This window comes from Chanos chanos, chromosome 1 (genome assembly GCF_902362185.1).
Source record: "Chanos chanos chromosome 1, fChaCha1.1, whole genome shotgun sequence".
Taxonomy (NCBI): domain Eukaryota; kingdom Metazoa; phylum Chordata; class Actinopteri; order Gonorynchiformes; family Chanidae; genus Chanos; species Chanos chanos.
In genome coordinates, this window is record NC_044495.1 from 51,006,935 (window position 1) to 51,030,627 (window position 23,693).

The window sequence follows — 23,693 nt, forward strand, 5'->3', positions numbered from 1 at the left end:
CCATTTTGTAATTGATTTTGCTTTGATCCACTTAGCAGAGAAGAGAGGGTGTGATCAAACATTTCATTCAGGGTTCAGAGAGATTAATAACTTATCATCTTAATGGCCCATCATCTGATTAATTGTGTGGTGTAGTTGCTGTTTTGAAATACTCAGCTAATTGTAGCTAATGCACTGCCGCTGAATACAAACAGTGAATGACAGAACAGTTATAGTAAAGCTCAGTCTGTCCTGTCGTTCTTCTCTCCTCCATTCGAAGCTTCTGTTCAGGTCATTTCGACAGCGTGTGTGTCGCTAATACAGCAAACAGTAAACAGGTGCATGCGTGAAGCAGTGTGAGATCCTGGAATAAAAGCATGTTTTTTTTTAATTTCTTCATCATTAGTCTTTTTGAGTCTGTGGAAAATGACCTTCCTGGAGGTCGAGTGTTGATGAGAATACTGCATGCTTATAAAAAAAAAACAAAAAAAACAGTAGATTATAACAATGGGTTTTATGGGCTGTTCTTAGGAGACTTTTTTTTTTTTTTTTTTTGGCAGACCGGCGATTTCTAAAGTCTGCCCGCAGTAGGAATTTATTTTGAAAAGTGTCTTTTCCAGAAATAGCGAGGTCGCCGCTCTCGTCCTTGTGACCGCAGTAATTAACAAGTCAGGCTTCCAGAGGAGCTGCAGACAGCCGTTTAAACAGCAAAGCAGTGGACAGTGGTACTGCCCATCTTGCCTGTGCACCTTCTGAGAAAGTTCTCTAATCCCCCACCCCCCCACCCCCCACTGTATCCGACAGGCCATGCCACCCTCCCCTTCCCCACTTCGCCCGCGCCTCCCGCGGGAGGTCCCTTGGGCCGAGGGCGCATGGTCAACCCGAAGGATCCCCCTGCGCCGACCGATAAGAAGGATCCCTATATCGCTGTGTCCTCTCAAAACCAGCAGGACGCCAATGGTAAGCCTTGGAATGGAGGAGTCTAGTATCCTGTGGAAGGAAGGGTGGGGTGGAGTGGGGTGTGGTGGTGTGGAGGGGTGGAAGGTTGGGGGTTGGAGAATAGACCTGCTGCTTCCAGGTGACCAGAAAGTGTAACACTGTCAAGAGAACAAATTACACAGCGCCAGAGAGAGAGAGATTTATTAAACTAAAGACCTGCCCTTTCTCAGGGGAGAGGCAATATCCAGGTTATCATCGTCCAAAACGGAAGATTGCGATGCTTTTATTTCCTCAGAAGAAGATGGTCCCCCTGTCATTATCTTACGGCGAGATGTGACATTGAACGCCCTTTTGTGATAGGAAACGACGCCCAGTCTAGAGGTCCTTTGCAACACTGTAATGTATGCTGAAGAAACCAATAAACAACAGTGGAGTTATTATGCAGGCCGGATCAATGCTGTCTCACTGACCAGGATAACCGCTGTAAATCCCAATAAACAGATCCTAACGAAATTTAGACACATTCAATTAGTAAACTCGTTAGAAAAGCACTGATCTTAATTTATTCTGCTTACCAATGATGATGATGATGATCATCATCATCATCATCATGGGTAAATTACTGCTTGCCTCTCCAACACATTTGAAGCAGTACAGCGTGAGCTCCTGTGTGCTACAAAAAAAACTCTGAAGTAAAAGTGCTGAAATTTATGTCTTAATGTATTCCGCTATGCTCTAGAGAGTGTAGAATAGCAGACACATCAGTGAAATAGTGTAATAGTGAAGTGAAATACTCTAAAATGTGATAGACTTAAGAGAGATGAAGTGTGTCCACACATCACCTGTAACTAGCTCTCTCTCTCTCTCTCTCTCTCTCTCTCTCTCCCCGGCTCTCTGGCTCTCTGAAGTATATCTTTTAGCTAAAAATAGAAATTAGGTATTAGGGAATGACTGTTCTCAAGAGTCACTGGAAGCGGCACGTCTGTACACAATGGTAGCAGAGTAAGGCATGCTTATTTGACATCACTGCAATGTTGTTGTCTTCATTGCCTTTACCAGGTGCTGATTTATTCAAAGCGCTCATGGTAGAGGCAAAAGGCATACATTTAAATCCAGCTTCTTCTACTTGTTTTTATTTATTTTTTCTCTTTATGACATTTGCAGCTTTTCTTAAATGAGTTTTAAGCAATGTTTATTAAATGCAAATGACAGTATTGTTTTTATAAGTTCACTTGGTGTTGCATGGCTTGTTTTTATTTGTTCACTGTGGCTTTGGTTTCCTTTTTAACCAAACTTTGTTTGCAGATTTGCTGAATTTTCCTCTCTCTCTCTCTCTCTCTCTCTCTCTCTCTCTCTCTTCCTCTCTCTCATTGCAGTATTATTCATATCTGCCTAACAATTTTAACAGCACCATAATAAATATTCATCCGCTTTTGTCTCCCTGGAATTCCTTCCACACTTAATCCTCTCCCCTGTCCTCTGAATGCCTACTGTTTTCTGTTATTATTTTGAAGTGTCCAATGTACTCTGAAAAAGAAAAAAACAAAGAGACAGTGCTCCAGAAATTGTCACCTCACACATTCTAGAATGCAGCGTGATGGTCATTAATATGCAAACAGTACACAAATATTCGGGTAAAACCACATGTCATACATCTGCATTAGATGCATGACCCCGTTTATGGCATTTCAACCAAATGCTGTATACACATATCCTCTGATAATTCTGCATCGGGATTCATGAGCGTTAACGCAGGAGCACGACTCAAAAAAAAAAAAAAAAAAACGAATGATGAATATTCAAAATAGGAATATTTATCAGTTTCGCGCCGACGCTGGCTGGTTTGCGAAGCTTTTTTTTTTTTTTTTTCTCAGTACATTTTGAAGGCACTTTTGTTGTGTGTCTTGGCTCATCAGTCTGTGTGCTATTCCCACCTCTCCTGTGACCCACCCCCACGATCCTCCTCTTCTCCTCCATGCCCCCCCCCCCCCTTTCCACCATCTGCTGCCATTGTGAGTAGTCTCCCTTCCACAGGACCTCTCCTCATCTGTCTAGATGGAATGTTCCAAGGCTCTTACCTAATGTCGCACAGATCTGTATTACTAACAGTGTTTACGGCGCGTCCCAATAACCCTATTGGAGATCATATCTTCTGCCTTGTCTGTGAGAATTGGTTTTTTCACCTCCTCTCCTCCCCCCTCCTTCTGCTCTCTCCCTCTCTCTCTCTCCCTCTCTTTTTTTTCTCTCTCTCTCTTTCCCTCTCTTTCTATTTCTCTTTCTTCACACCCTTCCTTTGCCAACCTGTAGCAGTGGCAGTCTGTCTTCAGATTTATGGGTCAATAACAAAAGCAATGCAGACATGAGCAGAGACTGAGAGAGAAAGAGAGAGAGAGAGAGAGAGAGAGAGAGAGAGAACTCTCTCTACGAGGCCTCAGGTGTCTTCATTGCCCCTAGTATCTCTTCACTGCATGGTGTATGTTCACCATTAACTCTAACCTGGATTGGCTGTTCTCCAGGGCGTTGCATAGCCAGCACCCGCAATATGAATTGGTTATGACTGAATGTTTGGTTCTGTAACAATACCATCTCTCAGCTACGCAGCAGGTGTCTCTTTCCACGAAAAAAAAAAAAACGGGAAATGGTATCTGGCTGGTTAACGACTTGGCTCGATAAGGTCAGCCCTATTGTGGGGGAATCCATCCTTCACTCTATAGATTAAATTTATTGTAAAGGTTGGAATTCAGCCAGTGTATACATTTGGTGATGGTATTTCATTTGAATAGTTCAATATGACAATATAATAGTATGATTTCATTATAATCCTAGAAGAAGGGTAAATAAGATGGAAAGAGGTTTCATTATCAAATTAGTAGCACTTAATAGCACACCGGATATAATTTTTCAGCCCAGCCTTTCATCACCGTGACAGTTATAGAGAAATGACTGTCTTCACTAAATTGCTATTTTCCACCAAAGGTGTCTTGATAGCACTGGAACTGCTGTCCTTCACCTTTGCTCTGATACTCTGATACGCATAGCAAGCTGAAATGGTTTTACCTAATAGCTTTCCTTAGTTTCTTAAATGGATGTTTTTAATGGATATGAAAATGCAGAACTGTTGTCAGAATGTTACACTGCAAAATAAAAAAAAAAAAAAAAGAATTTTTTAAAATATTTAACAAATTTTTTTTAAAAAATGTCATTTCTTTTCATGACGTTCTCTGGCTGTCTGGTTAAATGGGAAAGAATGCACAGTAGTGGATCAAACAGAACAGTAATATATTAGTCTCATTTTCCTTTTGAATTACTCAATGTAATTATTGATATTATTGATGTGTTAGTATGTGTAAACAGCACTAATAGAAAATAAGGATTCAGATGTTGTTGCTCCAAAAAAAAAAATTGCCTGGTGTAAACACCTCCACCCCTCCCCCCAACCTCACCCTCTATAAACACACCCCAACACACACACACACACAAACAGACACTGTGTATGATGACCTCAATCATGTTTGAGGGGACAAAGCGTTTTAAAGGGTTCTCCAGATGTAGGGCATGTGCATAATCAGGTATTCATGCCTCTGACAGGCGAATGTACAATTAACCGGTTAGAGAGTCCTGTCAAGAGACTTAGACTGCCAAAAGCCTCTCTCAGCTGTGGCTCTAATCAAATCCTGAAATGGAATACAGAGGATGGACTGAATCAAATATATCTGCATGATAGCATGAGGCATAAATGATTTATAAGTAATTTGTGCGCTAGTTTGGTTGGAAATCTTATCAGAGAAATGTTGTTGTTTTGTTTGTACTGGTATTTGGTTTACTAAGAAGGAGAGAGGATTTACTAAAAAAAAAAAAAAAAAAAGCAGTTAATTAATACAGAATTTAGATTTAGATTTTATTTATTTATACCTTCGTAGTAGTTGCAGGCCTAGCGTGGGTTCATACTGCAAAGCGTTGCAAGCATAATGTCACGTATGTGGGGGGAAAATATGGGTATGTCTACAACTGACTGAAGTGTTGACACCTATTTTCTCAAGGGCATTGGGGGTATAATGTCTGATTAAATAGTGCCAAATCACCTTGCTCCCACCTCTGGAGAGTGGGGCGGCTGAAGCGTCAGTTGAAACATTTAAGAGGCAGTTACAACACTTCACATTCATCTGCACATGTTCTTAACACCCTCTTAGCTTAGAGAGTGCAAGAAACAGCAGTATTCCCATAAGCTGAGCTGTCACGTCCTCTGTGTCTTTTTTTAGTTTGACTTCTTAATTTGTGTAAACAGATGATAGAACTCCCTATTAATGTTTGATATTATGTCGTAGACTTCATAGACTGTTCTTGTCTCGCTTAGTTTTATTTCTTCTGTTTTTGCTGCTCATCTCTCTGTTGTGAGGGATAATATTGATGCATGTCTTCATTTCTGCAGCGGTGCTAATAAACCTAAACGAAATTAAACACGCAGTGCGAGTGTCAGCAATTGTGCTGATATTTTTTTTTTTTTTTTTGAAGTGATGAAACAAGATGTGGTTGTTTTCACGAGGGAGATGCTTTGAATAGAATCATCGGATCAGTTTGTCACTGGAACTAGAACCTTAAGGGATTTGCAATTTTTTCTCTCTCTCTCTCTCTTCGCAATCCACACTAGTGTTAATATCTTCGCGAGACATTCCCACCAGAATGCACATGTATTTGTCTGATTACAAGATCCTTAATCTTATTCTTCCCCATCAAACAATGCCCTCGATTTCAGCGATTCCCAAAGACCCCTTGAGAGCTTTGCCCAAATGCACCGCTTGCTTTGAAGTCACAGAAAACAGAGCTGGTATTGTGGCCTTAAAGATTGCTCTTTATATTTTACAAAGGTGTTGGTGAGAATATTCACACATCACATTCACACAGGATGTTTTTTTTTTTTTTCGCCCCGGTACGTGCAAACGCCTGCAAACATAGGTAAGCTAAATAGGCTGCAGCGAAGCATCTTTTGAAAAACATCCAGACGTCAAGGAGCGATGCCTCATGAAATTCAAATGCTAAACGACCTCACAGAGATTTGTTCCCGTGGCTGCCTTTCTTTTAACAACCTGTGAGAGGAAAGGTTCCGTCAGAAATCATTTTGTTTCCTTTCCATAAGTTTTACAAGGTGATTTGACAGGGTCGTGCGAGCAGCAGATGCGGTTTAGTCCAGTATTTAAGACTAATCAAGACAGTCACATTTGAAGCAGTTTTCTATTTAAGCAAAGGAAAAAAAGAAAGAAGAGAAGGGGCCGTCTCGGTCCCTTAACTGTGTTCTGTTTGTCCATGGTCTGTGGGGTTTTTTTTTTTTTTTTTTTATGACTTTGTCCTTGCTTTGAAGTTGGGTTGAGAAACAATTGACTTCATACATGAAAGTTCGAAAATCTTCAAAGGTTCAGTGAAGCCTAGAGGCTGTATTTAAGTGACCCCATCCCCCTTTCCTCGTCCATCATCTTGGACAGTGAGAGGGGGGGCCTCGGTTTAAGGGGTGTCCCAGTCATGGGATGGGGAGAAAGACCTTAACCTTTCTCTTCCCCATGGGGTTCATGGTAAGGGGCTGTTCCAAAGCCTGGCTTCCAACAAGCAATCTTCTCTCCATCAGACAGGCCCCAGGAGAAGGAGCATATTGTTTTAAAATGTCTTGCTCATACACCGTAACAGTAGCGAGGTCCTGTATTTACCCATGTGTGATACAGAGCTGTCCCCATTAGCCTTTGTACTCTGGTTCAAGCAAATCAGTGAACATGTAAATGTTGCAATAGAATGTTACCGAATATAAACTGTAATTGATCAGTGGTTTTTGCTTATCCTCAGTCTAGCCTGGGTGTGTCTGCCTTCAGGCTTAGCTGTTTGTTATTCTAAGGCCAACTATAATTTCCTGCTGTGAAGATCATGCTGAGAATCCTTAGAACCAAAAGCAGTTTGAAAGATTCTTTGTGTACAGAATTATGTACTAAAAATTTGGACCTGAAAGATGCGCAGCCAGAATGACTCTCATTACCTTCAAATTAATTCGTTTAATAAGTTTCCATAACTTGGCTCACTTGATTCTCTGGAGACACAGTCCATATTTTGGCTCAGATGGAAAAAAAAAACTTCAGCAAGCTTTCACTTTAATCCATAATGTGCAGTATAATACCGTAAAAGTCAACTCTTCCAACACATCAAATGGCGTGGGGTACGATTCATCCCGATGGGGGAAAAAGGGGGGCACAGTGGTTAAAAGGAAATCCTCATTAGATCTTGCCATTAGAAGAGAAGCAGATGTGAGAGAGGAAAATCAGACAGGTTACTTTGTCATGAGATGTCATGCTGGGAACATGGCAGCCATTCATCTAAACTTCACAAGATTAAGCCAGAGATTCCCTTTAGCCTCCAAAAAAAAAAAAAAAAAAACGGACGCTCTTACCAACAAAAGGAGAATTTGCGGCTAGTGTTGTAAATTAACCGTGAACTCCAGACTAAACCTGAGGTTATGGGGAATCTCAGGCAGAAGTGCCACTGGTTTCAGGGTTTCTTTTAGTAAAAGGAAGACTATTGTATCTCTTGTGTCAAGGATCACAGCGACAGTTCCAATGTAAACATGACCAAGGGAGATTTAAATGGACAGCATAAGTCAGATGAGAATGTGCATTCACTACGACTTGCTATAAAGTACAGATTGTGTTTATGGAGGATAAAAACCACTTGGTTAATCCTCGCTGCAAATTGATGAATCTCTACCTTTACATTGTTGATATTAACGGACATCTGAAACCTCTCTCAGGGATTACTCTTCCTCGCAGTATCTGCTGGGATTTATACCCTCAATACAGATAAAATCCAAAAACCTACTTTCTTTGTGTCACTAATGTTTTCCCACTGTATAGTGATTTGCATTATCGTGTCATTTTTATGATTTGAGATCATTTTGCTCTGTAATTTAACGTAACCATGTAATTATGTGGTTCACTGCAAAATTTTTAATTGCAGCTGATGATCATTGAGGATGTTACATCAATAAAACATTCTCAGGGGTTTTCCAGCTACCACTGACAGAGCAGTAGTAGCAACACTTTAATTGGTTAATTACAAGTGTCATTCACTCAAATGGTTATGCAATTAGGTAAGAATTTTGAGCCATAGATCTATTGGTCTGGGTGCTGGCAGATGTGGTTAACCAATTGCAAAGCTCAAATGTGCATGCATCACTGTATTTATGCTTGGATTTTGGACTAACCCATGCAAGAAGGGTGCTTTGTCATTTCTGATTTTACAGTATGTGAGATCTCAAGTTTGGAGCAGTAACACATCTAATTATTTGACCTATTGATATTGTTAAATGTGCAGTAGAGTGATACCTTTTAAGTGCTACCTGTTTTCTAGCTTACTTCTTGATATCTATGGAAACATTTATAAAGTTGTTTGAACTCTCATTCCAGGGGTGATTCGTGAAAGTTACCAGAAAGGCCGCGATCAGATGGTTCCTGTCACACTCTTGGCCATAGCAGTTATCCTGGCCTTTGTCATGGGTGCTGTCTTCTCTGGTATCATCGTGTACTGCGTGTGTGATCACCGCCGCCGTGACTTTGAACTGTCCAGCCGCAAAGACAAAGACTCAGTCAACTCCCGTCGCGGCTCTATGAATAGCGTGACCAAGCTGACCGGTCTGTTTGAGACCCAGTCTAAAGATGGGCGGCCTGAGGCCATCCTCACGCCCTTGATGCATAACGGCCGGCTGGCTAACGGCAAGATGCTGATCAAAGCGGACCAGCACCACCTGGACCTGGCTGCTCTGCCCACCCCAGAGTCTACCCCCATGCAGCCCAGACGCAAGCCCAGCCGTGGCAGCCGCGAGTGGGAAAGGAACCAGAACCTGATCAACGCCTGCACCAAAGACCTACCGTCCATGGGCTCCCCAGTCATCCCTACAGACCTGCCTCTGAGAGCTTCCCCGGGTCACATCCCCAGTGTCGTGGTGCTGCCCCTTCCCCAACACCAGCAGGCCTACCAACATGAGTATGTGGAGCAGCCTCACCGTAGAGGATCAGGGGAGCTGGGCCCAGGGATGCCTGACGACCAGGCAGCCACGCTGGAGTACCAGGCGATGAAGAGCCCATGTCACGGGATGGGCCTGGCCGAGAATGACGGGGTGGTGCCGCCCCGCGTGCCCCAGCGAGAGGCGTCGCTAAGCATCCCTCCAGCCGTGCCGCAGATGGGCAAGCGCCTGGACGTCTACGGCCACGAGTACAAGCGCGGTTATCCCATGAGCTCTCACAAAGGTCAGGCGGCCCTGAAGAAGCACAACACCAATTCTTCCAACTCCTCTCACCTGGCCCGCAATCACAGCTTCAGCCGTGTGGAGACACCGCCACCTGCCCCTCAGAGGGTAGACTCAATGCACGTGACGTCACCTGTGCAGGGCGTCTCGCTCTCCCGTCACCCCAGCCTGAGTTCTTATGGCTCGCTGCCCCGCTGCGGATCCAAACACCTCAAGCCTGACGTTCCTCCCAAGCCTTCCCTTGTGTCTCTCTCCACGAAAGTCAAGTCCAGCGACTCGTGTACATAATCGACTCACGCGCAGGGGGAATAACAAGGGGAACGCAAATGCATCTGCTTTTGTACATCTGTGTACAGGAAATGCGTCTTTCAAAAGAAAAAGAAAAAAAAAAGGAAAAAAAACCAACACACAAACAAAAACAAACAGATGTTTTCATATATATGTATATGTTGAGCTCAGGCGGTCGACACCCAGTTACCGGTCGAGCAAAAAGTGGAACACCTGCTACTGACAAAAAAACGTGACTGTCCCTCTGTCTTTCTCTCTCTCTCTTGAATATTTCATCAGTAAGACTCATATCATCACACAGCGTTCAAGATGAGAGGTTTTTTTTTTCTTTTTTCTTTTTTTCGAGCAGAGAGTGCAGAGAATTGACCAATGTTTTGATTGGTTTTTTTTGTTTTTGTTTTGGTTTTTTTTTTTGTGGTTTTCTCAACAGACTGCCAAAAGCACATCATGGAGTGGGATAATTGTATAGTCTGCTCTGGGATTTACCCAGGAAAAGTAAGCACTTGGACACAGTAAAGCTCAGACTGGAACAACAGCTGGAGTTTACAATGGAAAACTGTGAAAGACCTCTTCAGTGTTATAGCTACTGGACACAGCAATCAAATTCTGCCTCATACAAGGCCTGAAACCTTCTACTGTACTGGTTATTGAATAACACATGACTGTTAATACTAATAGCTTGTTGTATTTATTTTTTAATAAGTGCTTTCGAAGAAAGACTGACTCTTTTTAGGCTCAGAGAGAAGAGATCTCCTTTTTAATTTTAATTAATCGAGTGTGAGAAAAAAAATTATTTAAAGTCATTAAACTGGAGCCAGTACGACTTTTTGTCAAGAAGAAAAGAAAGAAAGGTCCACTAACTCTTTGGACTGTGGTAACTGAACTCTTAGAGATTTAAAAAACCTCCATAAGGAGGGGGATATTTATTTAACTGTGCCAGAGAGGGGCTCAAAGGGTAGAGCTTGGACCTACAGCACATGGAACCGAATCTTCCTTGTGATAACAAATCAGAGGGAAAAAACAAAATGAACAAAATGAAAAAGGACAAAAAAAAAAAAACAAAAAAAAAAACTGGAACTCCTGAAACTCACCCTCACTTTTCCATAGGCATCTACATCCAGCACTGTGGACCGTGTCAGCAAAGCTCTCTGCCGATTGGCTACCGCTTCACCGCGTGCCACTCTGGCTCACTTTTGCATGACAGAATGCAAAAACGAGAAAAAAAAAAAGGATAATCCACACTTCACACACACAACGAGATAAATGTGTGGATATTTGGCAGTCCTGCCACAAATGGGAGGGGGAAAAAGCTTCATTTTTGGCAAGTTTTGAAACGTATCATTTTTCTAGTCTTATCACACAGGTCCTTTTATTGGATTACATCTGTTTCTCTTTTTTATTTTTGTCTTTTTTTTTTTCCACGTGTAAATTTGTGCCTTACACCCCCCTGAGTAGTGACAAGTTCTCTAGCTGTTAACTGTTTCCATATAGTTTTTATTTGACTTTGACTTTTCCCTTGTTTGATTAAAAAAAACAAAAAAAAAAACAATTAAAGAATGTAGGTGTTCTTGTTGTAACTGGTCTGTTGGAATATTGGACAAAGTGGGAAAGTCTAAAACCTACAAACTTCTCTTTCTGTGGTCATTTTTCTGATTGTGCCAATGATAACGCTTAAAACAGCCCTTTTTTTGTGCTGTGTTGAAAAATGTTGTTGTTGGATTTTTTTCTGTTTTGTTTTTGAACTTTTTTTTTTTTTACTCTTCACAAAGTCCTGATGATATTTTTGTTTGTTAGGTGACCATTGAGTGATGTATATTCTTGAAAAGGCCTCCTTGGTTCTGACTAGTACACTGCAATAAGAATAAGCTAATCAGTTAGCAATCCAGCGACAGCATCCCCCTAAAATAAATCAGGTTTAAATTAATGCTTTCACTAAATCTCAGTTTCTACGCAGGGAAAGCAGGCTGGTTCCTGTTGAAGAGAAGCCCTTCAATATCATTAGCAAACGCATTGACACTCCAGTGTCTATGGAAGAATTTCAGCAAATATAATTGTGTCTGTAATTAAAGGAATATTGTTGAAATTTCCAATTTGATTCTTTTGCTGTTTTCCTTCACATATTTTTATTGATCACACATCCCCAAAGGAACCAAGCACCTGTGTAGTATTGTCAGTGTAGATAGGTGAGTTCTATGTTTTTGCAGTTATTTTGTTCAAAAAACAAGCAAACAAAAAACAAAAAAAACAAAAAAAAAAGGAAAAACACAGACGAACAACCAGTCATTTTCATCAGCCAGCGTGAAGGGAATACCGTGTGGGGTTTGCCCAGTCTCCGAGCACACTGTAGTATGTGGTAACTTCGACTAACGTGTACATAAATACTTGTAGGGCCAGACTGCATTGACCATGTCATGGATCAAAGTGCTGTCCAGTATATGGACAGTCATTCTGTCTCTCTCTCTCTCTCTCTCTCTCTCTATCTCTCTCTCTCTCTCTCTTTCTCTCTCTCTCCTAGTGCATCTCTGCCCACAGTTTTGATGGCATTTGTGGACAGTGGGCTGTTTTTCAGTGTGCCTTTTGTCTTTAACCCTGCCCCTTTTTTGCCATTCACTGTTAGTTGCAAAACCTGAGGCAAGAATCTCAAACAAAAGCGTTTCGAAAAAAAAAAAAATATTTGTAAGCTTGTAAGATATTGTTGTCACAAGGTTTCTCTTGCCCTTCACCTCCTTAACAACTGATTCACGACTAAATGTATGTTGTAAAGAAATTCTCTTTAATAAATGAAAAAAAAGTGTAATAAAAAAAAATTACAGTTCTTGTCACAATGATTGCGCCATGTTGTTTCTTGATGTGTTGTAAATGATGTCTTTTTTTATTTTTCGGGGGAAGGTGTCTCTATTTTTTATTTTTTTGGGAAAGGTATCTTTAGACAAAGAGCATATTGATGGCTCCTTGCCTGTCATGGTAGATGATAAAAGTTGGCAGTTTGTAAACTGCTGTCTCAAACCACCATGACTGGTTTCCTTATCAAGATTAAGATTAGAGGGAGATTACAGGTGATGATATAAATTTAGGACAAAGGAACAATTGTTGAGACGGCCTCAAACAAAAGTACATTTTGATCGCAGACATGTTTATGAGTTGTTCAGCCCTGTTCACTGTGAATAAACAGTGAGATAAAAATCAGTCTGGAGCCTCTCACAGATGCACCAGTTGGAGTCAGTTGACACTTTGTTGACACGCTTATGCAGGTGAGGTGAGAGCGTGAATATAGACTTTCAGAAATATAAGAGCGCGTTGATTTCTTGTCTCTGCATAACCTGTTTTTTTGGGGGTTTTTTTGCTTTGTTTTGTCTTTCCTCAACTTTGTTCTCTTGGAAGAAAAATGCTTCAAAGCCGTCCTGAGAAATGAAATCCATACCCAGACTTTGTTTGGCATAAAACCACAGAACATAGATTTAAACCAGCGTCGCTAATGTACCAGTGGAAATGTTTACGTCTTAGCACTGAATCTCAGCCAAAACGATGCTGAATCCAAATGACTGTTTTACTCACAAATTAGAAGATGACCTTTTAGGGACCTTTTCTACAGACAAAAAACGAAAAGGTCAGCGTTGTTTACGTCCACTACTAGCTCATCGCCACATATTCGGAGCAGTTCCCATCAGCTTCTATCGCTAATCTCTTGGCCAGCCTCATTCTGAATGTACCACAGTCTGCAGACAAAACAAGCTTAGTCAAATAATCCCTGACCCTTATTCCAGCCATCTAGACGAACAGCTGATATCAGGTAATAACAGCCATCATCTTATAATGTGTGACTTTTCCTGCCTCTGTGCCATACATGTGTCCAAAAATGCATGATTGTAGTTGCTTTTGCTTGCTATTGGCCACTGGCCAGGTTGACTGAGGATCTCATTCATTTGATCCTTCAGTTGCCAAGAAACCATGCATAGAAAATCCTAAACTATGACATAGTTAGTAATGGAACTTGAATTAGGTGGGTTAAGCCATTGTCTGTTTGCCAGTACTGGAGATTAACATCGGTAAGCCACTGAAGTTAGAACCAAACATTATTTTTTTTAACATCATCCTATCCTACCTTCCTACCATACAGCTACGAGGTTTAGACTCAGACAGGTAATTTGATGAAATACCTGTGGTTTTCGTCTCCACTGAAGGGTTTAATCCCCTTTTTGTGTCTTTTCTAAACTAAATTCCTGTAATAAATTGTATGAATTTTAAAATTCTAAACAGCTAATCTCCCTCTCAACATTGATCTATAAGTGTTTTGATTGATGAAGCGCTGTATTAACCATTAGCACAAAGCAATGTACCTCCAAATGGTGTCATGACAACACATTTGACAATGCATTTGGTACCCTAAGCAAACAAACAAACAAACAAAAAAAAAAACAGAAACAGTCACGGTCCCCTAAAAGAATCACCACCTACAACACTCCAAATCCAGGAAAAGAAGGAGCTGTTTTTGTGTTGGTATTGGGTATAAAAGAAAAGCATTAAAGCAAAGATCTTAAGAGCAAAGGGACAAAGAAGAGAGCAGGGCTATGCTGGCACAAAGATCAAAACAAAGATGTTTCTTTTTTGCTTCAGCTAGTGAGCACTGCATGTAAACTCTTGGGCATAACTGAGGAAACAGTAAGATATGACAGAATCTGCTGCTAGCACAGCAGTTAAGCTGTTCCCCCTTTTCATCTTCTGTCCCAGTCGGTGCTCAGGTGGTCTGAGGCAAGCCAAAATGAACTGGGAGATGCTCCAGTTGTCTCCCTCCATCAGGCATTAGTCACATTAATGCTAATTCATTTCAATTTAATTGCTAACAGTGGCAGACAAGTCACTAACACTTATTTAAATCATTTAGAAACAACCCCAACTGAGAAAAGAAAACAATTCAGTCTCTCTCTCGCTCTCTCTCTCTCTCTTTTTTTTTTTTAGAACTTGGGTACATGTTTGTATTAGCTGTTTTGAATGCTTAATTTGTTTAAGGAATAAATTGGCACTTCTACACTTCTACAATTATTATGTAAATTTTTAGTGACAGTTAGGAGTTTAGCATAAAAGGCTGTCAACCCTCATTGTACCCCTTCAAATTATTCATCAAAAAAGGCTGGAATTTGAAACAAAAGATCTACTGAATGCAGATCGTTTTAGAGTGATGACGTTTTTGATTTATGCAGCTCTATATTACTACGCCAAAGATTTAGCTGGGAGTACAATGTTTGCGACCAGTGTTGCATCATTTTACTGTAGGAGCCAGGATGCGATGGTGTCCTCATTTCAATTAATCCCTTATTTCAAATATTCAGTGAATGTACATTTTTTTAAACAATGTTATTGAAAGAGTTTTGATCAGCGGCAACATGTGTTCAATCCACATAATGAAAATATGAGTGTTGAACTCGCGGATCGCATAACATTATGACAACACTGACAATTCAGTTATTCAACTGCAGTTTGCGCACAGGTAATTTGGAGTGATGCTAATCGTTAAAATATGATGACGTGCCCAGAAAATTTATTTTTGCTCATTCATAAACAGGTGCTACGTGGTTAGGTAATGCTATGATTAATTTGATATTGGATATTGATATTCTGGAGTACATATTCAATCAGATTAATCTGTACTGTAAAATTCTGGTAAAAGAATCCCTCTGTCTGTTCCAGTAGCACTCCAGTCAGCTCCAGACCGTGTTTGACAAGCACAGTATGAGTTTGCAGCATCATTGTACACAATGATGAAACCGTGCAGCAGTGCCTTCGGTGTGAGGTCTACTGTGGCGTCTTGTTCCGCTCTGCCGTTCTTCTGTGTGTGAGTGTGCGTGCGTGTGTGAGTGCGTGTGCATGCCTATGTATGTGTGGCAGATGATGCCCGTTGCGACTGCCCTTCGTCCCGCTCTGTTGCCCTGTGGTCATGTTATAGCTCTCGCTCGACTGAGATGTGAGCCCCCAGTACGCTGTCCTCAAGGTCGCGTGCTCATCTCCGGGGCAGCTATGAAGAAAGCTTTCTTTTTAATTCAGCTACAATTTTTAAGCCCTAAAATGGTTGCTATTGTGACATGGTGTTCTTTTGTCTTAGCTGGCGTGTATCCTATTTCTGTGACAAAAACGTGAATTCATTCCTCCGCTTTCATGGCCCAGTGGCAGAGTATCAGGTATTTCTAATCCAAAGTTTGTCCATTCACATGGCCTGTTTTTCTAACCGAATATTTATTTTCTCAAAGTGGATAAAATGTTCTGTTCTGTTCTGTTCTGTTCTGTTCTTGGCAAAACCTTACTTTGTATTTGCGAGATAATATATTTTGCACAGTTTTTTGCAGAGTTTTTTTTTTCTAATGTCAATTCTGTGCCAACCGTATCTGAGGCATTTTCCGGGACAGTCTTTGTAGGGAACGCGTACTGTAAATTAACACTGAGACATGACAAGCATCATTTTGTCATCACTTTCAACTGATCCTGAGGCTATGGTTGTGGCTGTCATCTCCTTTTTTTTCTCTCTTTCTTTTCTAAATAAGAGGGGCCCAGGTGTGACCCAGCACAGCAGGGATGGGCGAGATCACTGCTGCTAAACGACAATTCTCTAAAATGTTGAAGGTCACCCGCACCATCTCGGCTGTCTGATTACATGGACGCCGTGTGGAGCACTTAGATTGATTTTCTGTCAGGTTGGAAATTATTTTAGGTTCTGATGGACTGCACTGTATCATGGCAATAATTACTGTACACATTATTATTGATGATATTGCTATCGAACGTCAAAGTAGCTCTGATCTTAAAAAGACATTAAATCAACTCCTCTTACATTAGAAGAATGTTTCTAGGTTAATAATTTGGGAAAGTCCAGCGGTGAAAATACATTTTATTGAATGATTGCATGCATCATTTCTTAACAGTTCAAGAGAGATCCTAAAAAATATGTGATATGTTAAGGTAAAAAAAAATTGGTGTCCTGTAAAGTATTTCAAAGTAAGCAAAACAGATTGTTTTTGGACAGTGAGAAGAACCCATACTGGAGATATGTTTATAGGACTAAATAGTGACTTTGGAAGAGAAATTACGGTTACATGGCACTAGACATAACAAAAAAATCTCATAAACAAATTTAAAAAAAAAGACAATTACTGAGCATAGACATGACTGAGAAAGAAAGAATGAGGATATCATATTCGGGATAAACATTACATTTCTGATGAGAGGATTTCAGGACGAAGGAAAAATGAAACGACATTCATAGTATATGCATTCATACATATTAGACGTACAAATTGGCTGACCCTATCATCGATCTTAGCTGTGCTAATGCATGTCAGATAACGGTGTTTAATGCATTTCATTTCACCCCATTATGCCAAAGGTCAAGGGTTCAAACAGACACTCAACTATTCATCAATCACACTTGACGTCCAGTATTGATGGTCTCTTTAGTGTCCGTCGGAGGATGGATTGGGAGGTTGGAATGGACTCAGGTGACAGCTAAACAAAAAAATAACAGAATCCAGGGGCACGGAACCCACAATTTGTGCCTCTGACACATGAAATACTTGACGACTTAACGTAAACATCACTATGGTTGCGAACGTGTTTTAAAGACACATGTTTCAAAAGTGCTGCTCTTTTGGTGACCAGTTGAAACGACAAAATATTACCACAGATGCCAATGTTTTATTCATTAACTCCAAAATGTAAGGTCACAACCTTCTGTCGTGTATTTTATTTGTATTGTAATTCAAAATAAACATAAAATATGTGTAGGGGGAACATGCATAATTCTTATGTCAATAGCTCTCTAGCCCTGCATCATCAAATAAACTAGTGAAGTTGCCATGGTAATAACCAAGAACAGCCATAATTTCTCATCCATCAGAACACAAAGTATGACCCAATAAATGGATGATGTATTAGGCGATGGACTCAAAAAAAAAAAGACCATTCAGTTCTACGGTTTGTTGCGGATCCAAGACCAAGGCTTGTTCCCAGCTGCAAGTCTTCTTGTCCCAGCACCTTCATCCATAATAGATGAGGGAGGAGAGGTATCCCATGGGCCCTCCCCTATCTTCCCAGCTGTTCACAAGCAGGGGCCCCCATTTGCATGCATCCCACCCACTTTTAATAATCATGCTGACAGTGCAGGAGGTTTGAACAGGCAAAAAGGCACAAGAAAAAAGAAAAAAAAAATCCCTTCACTTACACTCACGACACTTATCTCATCCAGCCTGCCCGCTTTCGTTCGGCACAGTAAAGCACTTCATTTTTTAAAGGTAGCTGGTTCCTTAATAGAGTCAGTCCCATGCTTTTGAACAGGTATTTAGGGATATCTCCCCGATACATATCTCATTACTGTGCCAGTTTCACAAGCTCTGAAGTCTAATGAAGCGGAACGTTTCAACTCTGACCTACACATTATCCACAGGCGGGGCCTGAAAATGAAGTTAATGTAATTTCTGCTCTCCGAGGCTATGCAAATTGGAATAAAAAAAAAAATTGCAGAGCAGTTGTACTTTGTGAGCAATGACCAAGTCTACTTTGACGTGAAGGAATCTATACATGCGCTCAAGAGAGGGGGGGGGGGGGGAGGGGGAGAATTGCTATAGATGTTCCCTTGAGAATATGTTTTGCTCTTACAGATGGTGAAGTGGTGAAATGCCCCACAAATACAACTAAATAAATGAAAACAACTTCAATTTAAACATTAAAAATGCATGAACATGTGACTCTTGTTTGACTTGATTTTTCCATATTCCAAGCTCCTGGCTACTGTCACCCACAAACTCTAGAGCAATCTATGTAAATCTGGGATTAATTCCCCGTGTAATATTCCCACTTGTGTTCGTCTATTTGTACTTCTTGGTTTCTGAGAGTGCATATATACGCAACTATTAATCTTAAAAGAAAACATTCTTTTTTTCCTCCCAAAGTACACAGAAATCCTTAGAGCGTTCAGAAGAACTGATGACAGACTTGGAGGGGGGGGGGGGGGGGGGCCTAACTGAGCATACGTTTAAGACATTTAAACTGTCACATTAGCCGAGGTGTACATTTTAATGACTCTGAAATTGAGAAGATTGATGAGTGCACCCGTTAGCGTTCTCTGTCTAAAAGGGCGATTTGTTTACATAATCATTTTCAAAACAAGATGCTTGTAAAAATAATTTGATATGTTCATTTCCAAGCAAATTTGGCAGTGGAAATCCAAGCTTTGGTCTGGGAATGTATCAGCACGTTCTCCTTTCATCTGACTTGATGAAAAAGGTACGAAATCTAAAACCATTTCCATGTTAAACGTAACCGCAGAATCTAACTACAAAGTGATACATCAGAGGTTTATAAATACATCAGTACAAGAGGGGTGTATTGAATTTTAAAGTAATTGAAGCCTCTTAAATGATATGTCATAATCATGCACGGTCAAATCGTGTAATCTGATGTAGTGCATGGTGGTGACAGTTTGCTGCCGAGCACGTTATTAAATGACAAACTTTTTTGCGTTAATGTCAATGGAGCACAGCATGGTGTTACCTCTGGAAATGTCAGTCTTGGTCCGAGGCACAACCGACTGAAATCTCTTAACGCAGAGTAATGAATTTGTCTTTCGATGTTTGTTATGCTTCCATAATGCAATATGTTGAATGTAAACCCACTTTAGCCGGAGGAGAACAGGCCTAGTTAAGCCCTCAGCGAGCGCAAACATTACAACCGCATGCAAAACAAGGGAGTGATTATTGGCCAATGTATTTGTTATGCAGAAGTCACTGAATATTTTATTGGTTTTGAACAGGCTAACATGTTTAAATATGCAAATTATGTCGATGTTATGCAAACCTTGGGGAAGAAGTTAGGTGCGAGTTCTCTTAATATAAAACCGAAGCTACAGTGATGATGTATGAGGCGAATTTTATAGAGAGCTGTACGCTGCACATAAATCAGAGTTCATACCTGTTAATGAACGATAATGAGCTTCAACTTCATTATAGTTATATGACTGACAATTGATTTGCAGATCCTTAAATAAATTACGTCAAATCACAACCTGACTCGGGATGGCTACAAATCTAATTAAATGTGTAGCGCCATTGGGAGCGAAGCAAGTTTACCTGAGACGAGAGAGAGAGAGAGAGAGGGAGGGAGAGAGGGAGAGAGAGAGAGAGAGAGAGAGAGAGAGGGAGGTTAGTTAAGTGGAGAGCTAAAGGAGGTGAGTAGCCATGTGTGGTAGCGTGCAAGCAGCACGCCTCCATACCAGCTCAGTCAATCTCATTATCACGCACATGCACAAGCATACTTCCCTGCTCACAGGCAATGACACACCCCCTTAATCCGCTCCTCATCCCACCCACACACACACACACACACACGGACGGACGGACGGACGGACGGACCATTTTCGTTGGTACATCTTGTTGCTTTCATCTTCCTACTCTTCAATAAATTTAGCATCCGTTGTTTTTAGTGATTTTTTTTTTTAACTTTTAGAAAAAATGCACAGAGAATAGGAAATCGTCTTCATGTTGTAACGGCATTCAACAAATGCTTAAAGCCTGATAAGAAACTTGAACCAAACCAAAACAAACAAATAGAGAGATTTACTGGAGAGCACAGAGAAAAGAGAAGGCCAAAGAGGGACAGAGACCATGAGACAGAGAGAGAGAGATTAGATAAAGCAGTTGTCCAAATAAAAGCACTCCTTATCATATAAGACAAACTATGTGAAGATGTGAAAATGCTTTTGAGGTCAGTTACTGTCTAAGTGTTTATGGGATCTGGAGAAAGACAAAGAATCTCCTTATATGAGGAACGTCTCCATGGTAAACAGATGGAGAACTGTGTATCTGCAATGGGATTTTCTCCATGGAACCCTAGGTAGCTGGATTTGTGAAACAGGATTAACTAGTGTGTAATTATATGGGTGCTGCAGGGGTATCCTTGCCATGCAGTATGTGAGTGTGTGTGTGTGAGTGAGTGAGTGTGAGTGTGTGTGCGCGCGCGTGTGTGTGTGTGTTGAAGGAGTGAAGAAGGGGAGGTGGGCATTAGGGATGTGGATCTAGAGAATTAAATGGGTTCCACAAGTTTTTAAGAATTTATGCGACTGTCCTAATTTTAGGGTCTCTTCGCGGTGGTAAAATATGAATGAGATTACTTCTGTTTCGACTCTGACATTTCAGCTACTGAAAAGCAGAACAGCTTGTACATACAGAAACAAAGAGAGAGTCCATTAATGACATCAAGGCTACATCAGGACAGTGCAACAAAATAGCTGATCATAGGTATAGTCATTCATGGAAAACATAAGGGTTCACTACGGACAAGGTCATTTCATGTGTAATTTGGAGAAACAATCTTAATCAGTGTCACTGTTCATTTTATATGCAAAGCTCTGAACTTAGTTTTCTGGTGAGGGCTAGTGTTCGCATTCACTGATGTATCCGTGCTTCATATAAAGGATAAATACTGAGTAGCTTCAGGCAGAATGGAGGGACATGATAGGTCGCGTCTTGTTCCAAAGCTGCTCTGCAGTCCTTATGTGGTCCTCCATATGTGTCTCGATCTATCCACACAACCCAAACGAAACAAAACCAGTCTGGTACCATCTTGAGGTCACAAACCCACTAAAAACAACAGAGAAAACACAGATAACGCCCTGGAGCTTGGAGAGAATTTATTTCTTGAACGCTGTCCCAGAACAGACTTGTCTCGCAGGCAACAGCACAGAAGAAAAGAATAAGGAGAAAGGATAAAAAAAAAGAACGAAAGAAAGAAAGAAGAGCCAAGAGAAAGAAAAGAAAAGCTACTCTGTCTTGTCGAGAATAGCGTAATACACCATCATGGTTCCAAGAAACCGGTGACGTCCTCCGTCAGACACTGCCTCGACTTAAGGGTCCTTTTTCGAGATGAGTGGGACATCACAGCCTTGGCGACAAAGGCCGTTATTTTTCACAGACTCTCTGGCTAGTTTGAAATATTCTACAGATTTCAAGCATGAGACTATTTGATAACCCAGGGCACTGTGATATGACAAGGCATTGTTGATATGACTTGGCCAGGCCGGGGGGTTGGGGGGGGGAGGGGGTGGTACAGAGTGTAAATAGGCTGATGCATCTGCTTCTAGTGATGGTTGGAGAAAGAGAAAGAGAGAGAGGCGGGGGGGGGGGGGGGGGGGGGACAGAGTTTGCCTTGCCTTAGGGCCAGAGTTCCTCTTGTCACAGCTGGTTGTACATAGACTCTCTTTCACTGTCCTGCCATCTTTTTCAAAGTTGCATCGCTCCAGTCATCACCACCGAGGCCACAGTGGTGACTCTTTGTGTTAACACAGGCTTCCGTGTTAAGGCAGCCTAAACGGAGGCAGGGAGTGTTTAGTGGGACAATTAAAATGTGGTTAGCTGATATTGATTTGTGTTTCGCATTGTATTGGGGACTTGGAATAGAGCCAGGAATTCACACAAATTTGTAATGCTTAGGATATTGGTTCAAGAGGAAGATGAACTACTCTCAAAATGAGGAGAAACTTTTTCATATTAAAAAAGAAAACATTATTTTTGCAGTAATAGGGCAGGAACACTTCATAGTGCTTGAGTGACTGGTTAGTGCTGGTACTTCAGACGCTCCTTCCCTGTGTCTCCTTTCCTTAATCACAACCAATCTGACAGAACTAAACTGTAAGGTAAACTAGTGGCAAATTCTCCTAAGTGGCTACATTAGGTCTTTATTACAATACCCTGATCACTCCAATCCACAAAGATCTGTAAAAAGTATATAGTTCCGTAAAAATCACCAAATATTACAATATTCATTACTATGGAACAAAACTACACTAAACTATGTGAATAACAAAGCGCTGCGAGGTGCATTTTATATCTTCCTCGAGACTGTTTTATGACCTCTCTGAAAAGTCATCCAATATTTATCCAGAGTTAATTATCTACAGCAAAATGTATTTTACAACTGGTGTCCGCAGAGCACTGTAGTCTCTTTTTGATCATGTGTCATGTTAACTCTCAGTTAACTCTCACCTCTGTTTATCAGAAAACTCATACCGGTCCATGTATTACATGAAGATGGCCTGCTTCATATTCATATTCCTTCATACTGGTTCATGTATTACATCAAGATGGCCTGCTGCTTGCTGTTTGACCGCCGACTGGACTTGAGCCATTTTGTTCCTCTGAGCCTCTCCAGTTTATCCAAAAAAATGTATACCTTTTTTTTTTTTTTTTTTTATGGAGGGAAAGAGCAGGTATATAACCCGCGCCGAAACCCGAACGCTACCTATCAGTGTTTACAGACAGAGCGGCTTTCAGACCGGCCACATTTATAGAACTCTCTGTTCTGTGTTTTCACTCCACTCTCAGCTGGATCCCTTCAGCACAGACCATTTCCCCAGTCACAAGCTCCAAACTGCCATCTGTTCAGCATGCTGGCTAAGACGCATTTCCCTGAGGCATGGACTTTGGTGATTTTTTTCAGCATTGTGGACATGGGGGAGAGGGCGGACTGTAAATTGGTGAGAGCAGCAGCTTTTACTGAGAACTTGAATAGTAGGTGCTCAAGCCTTTTTGACTTCTAAAATTGGAGGTTTGAGTGTGTGTTCGAAAAGGGCTGTGCTTTCAGGATTTGACCGGTACAGGGGAAGAGAGAAGGAGGGGGAAGAGAGAGTGTGTGTGTGTGGTTGGGGTTCCCTTAAGACTCTACCTTTAAGATTCATTCAGTTCAGAAAATCTGACATTACTAATCTGCAACACGGTGGCTAAGGAGCACAGTCTGGAATCTTGTAAAAGTAAGTGGTCCATTTTCAAGCATTTGTCAAAAACCCCACGGCGTGCTTGGTACAAAGTGCATGTTCTGGGTTTACATCAGTAAACAACTGTAAATACACTCACCAGCTCCATTAACGAATCAAAAGACCACTTCTTTGACAAAAAGAAGTCATTTTTCCAAATTCATTTATTAATTTTTCTCTTTTTCTTTTTTTTTGCTTTGAGAGTGACAAAGCGCTCAGTTGGCACCCTGCTGCCTTTTTCCGGCGCTTTTAAAAATGAAATCGAAAAGAGAGGAATCAGAGAGACAAACAGCGTTTTGAAGATGAGAAAATTCCTGCTCGTTTTATAATCTGGCCGAGCTTTGGAAAAACTGTTGGGATCCTGAATCTGAAAAGATAGCTTACAAGGGCAGTGCACTACACAATGACAGAGATTAAGATGTCATA

General features: G+C 41.0%; 1 protein-coding gene across 2 annotated transcripts in view; it reads left to right on the plus strand.

Annotated features, from left to right (window-relative positions):
* The window catches only part of sema6a (sema domain, transmembrane domain (TM), and cytoplasmic domain, (semaphorin) 6A), a 59,512-nt gene extending 49,739 nt beyond the window's left edge, over positions 1 to 9,773 (plus strand). Inside the window, exons 18-19 of one of the 2 annotated variants that reach the window (XM_030768179.1) lie at positions 784 to 939; positions 8,355 to 9,773. In XM_030768179.1, coding sequence (XP_030624039.1) covers positions 784 to 939; positions 8,355 to 9,481 — 1,283 coding nt within the window. In that variant the 3' untranslated portion in view covers positions 9,482 to 9,773. The remainder of the gene's footprint in view (positions 1 to 783; positions 940 to 8,354) is intronic. The other variant, XM_030768187.1, reaches the window with a different exon arrangement.
* Positions 9,774 to 23,693: the final 13,920 nt, after the last annotated feature.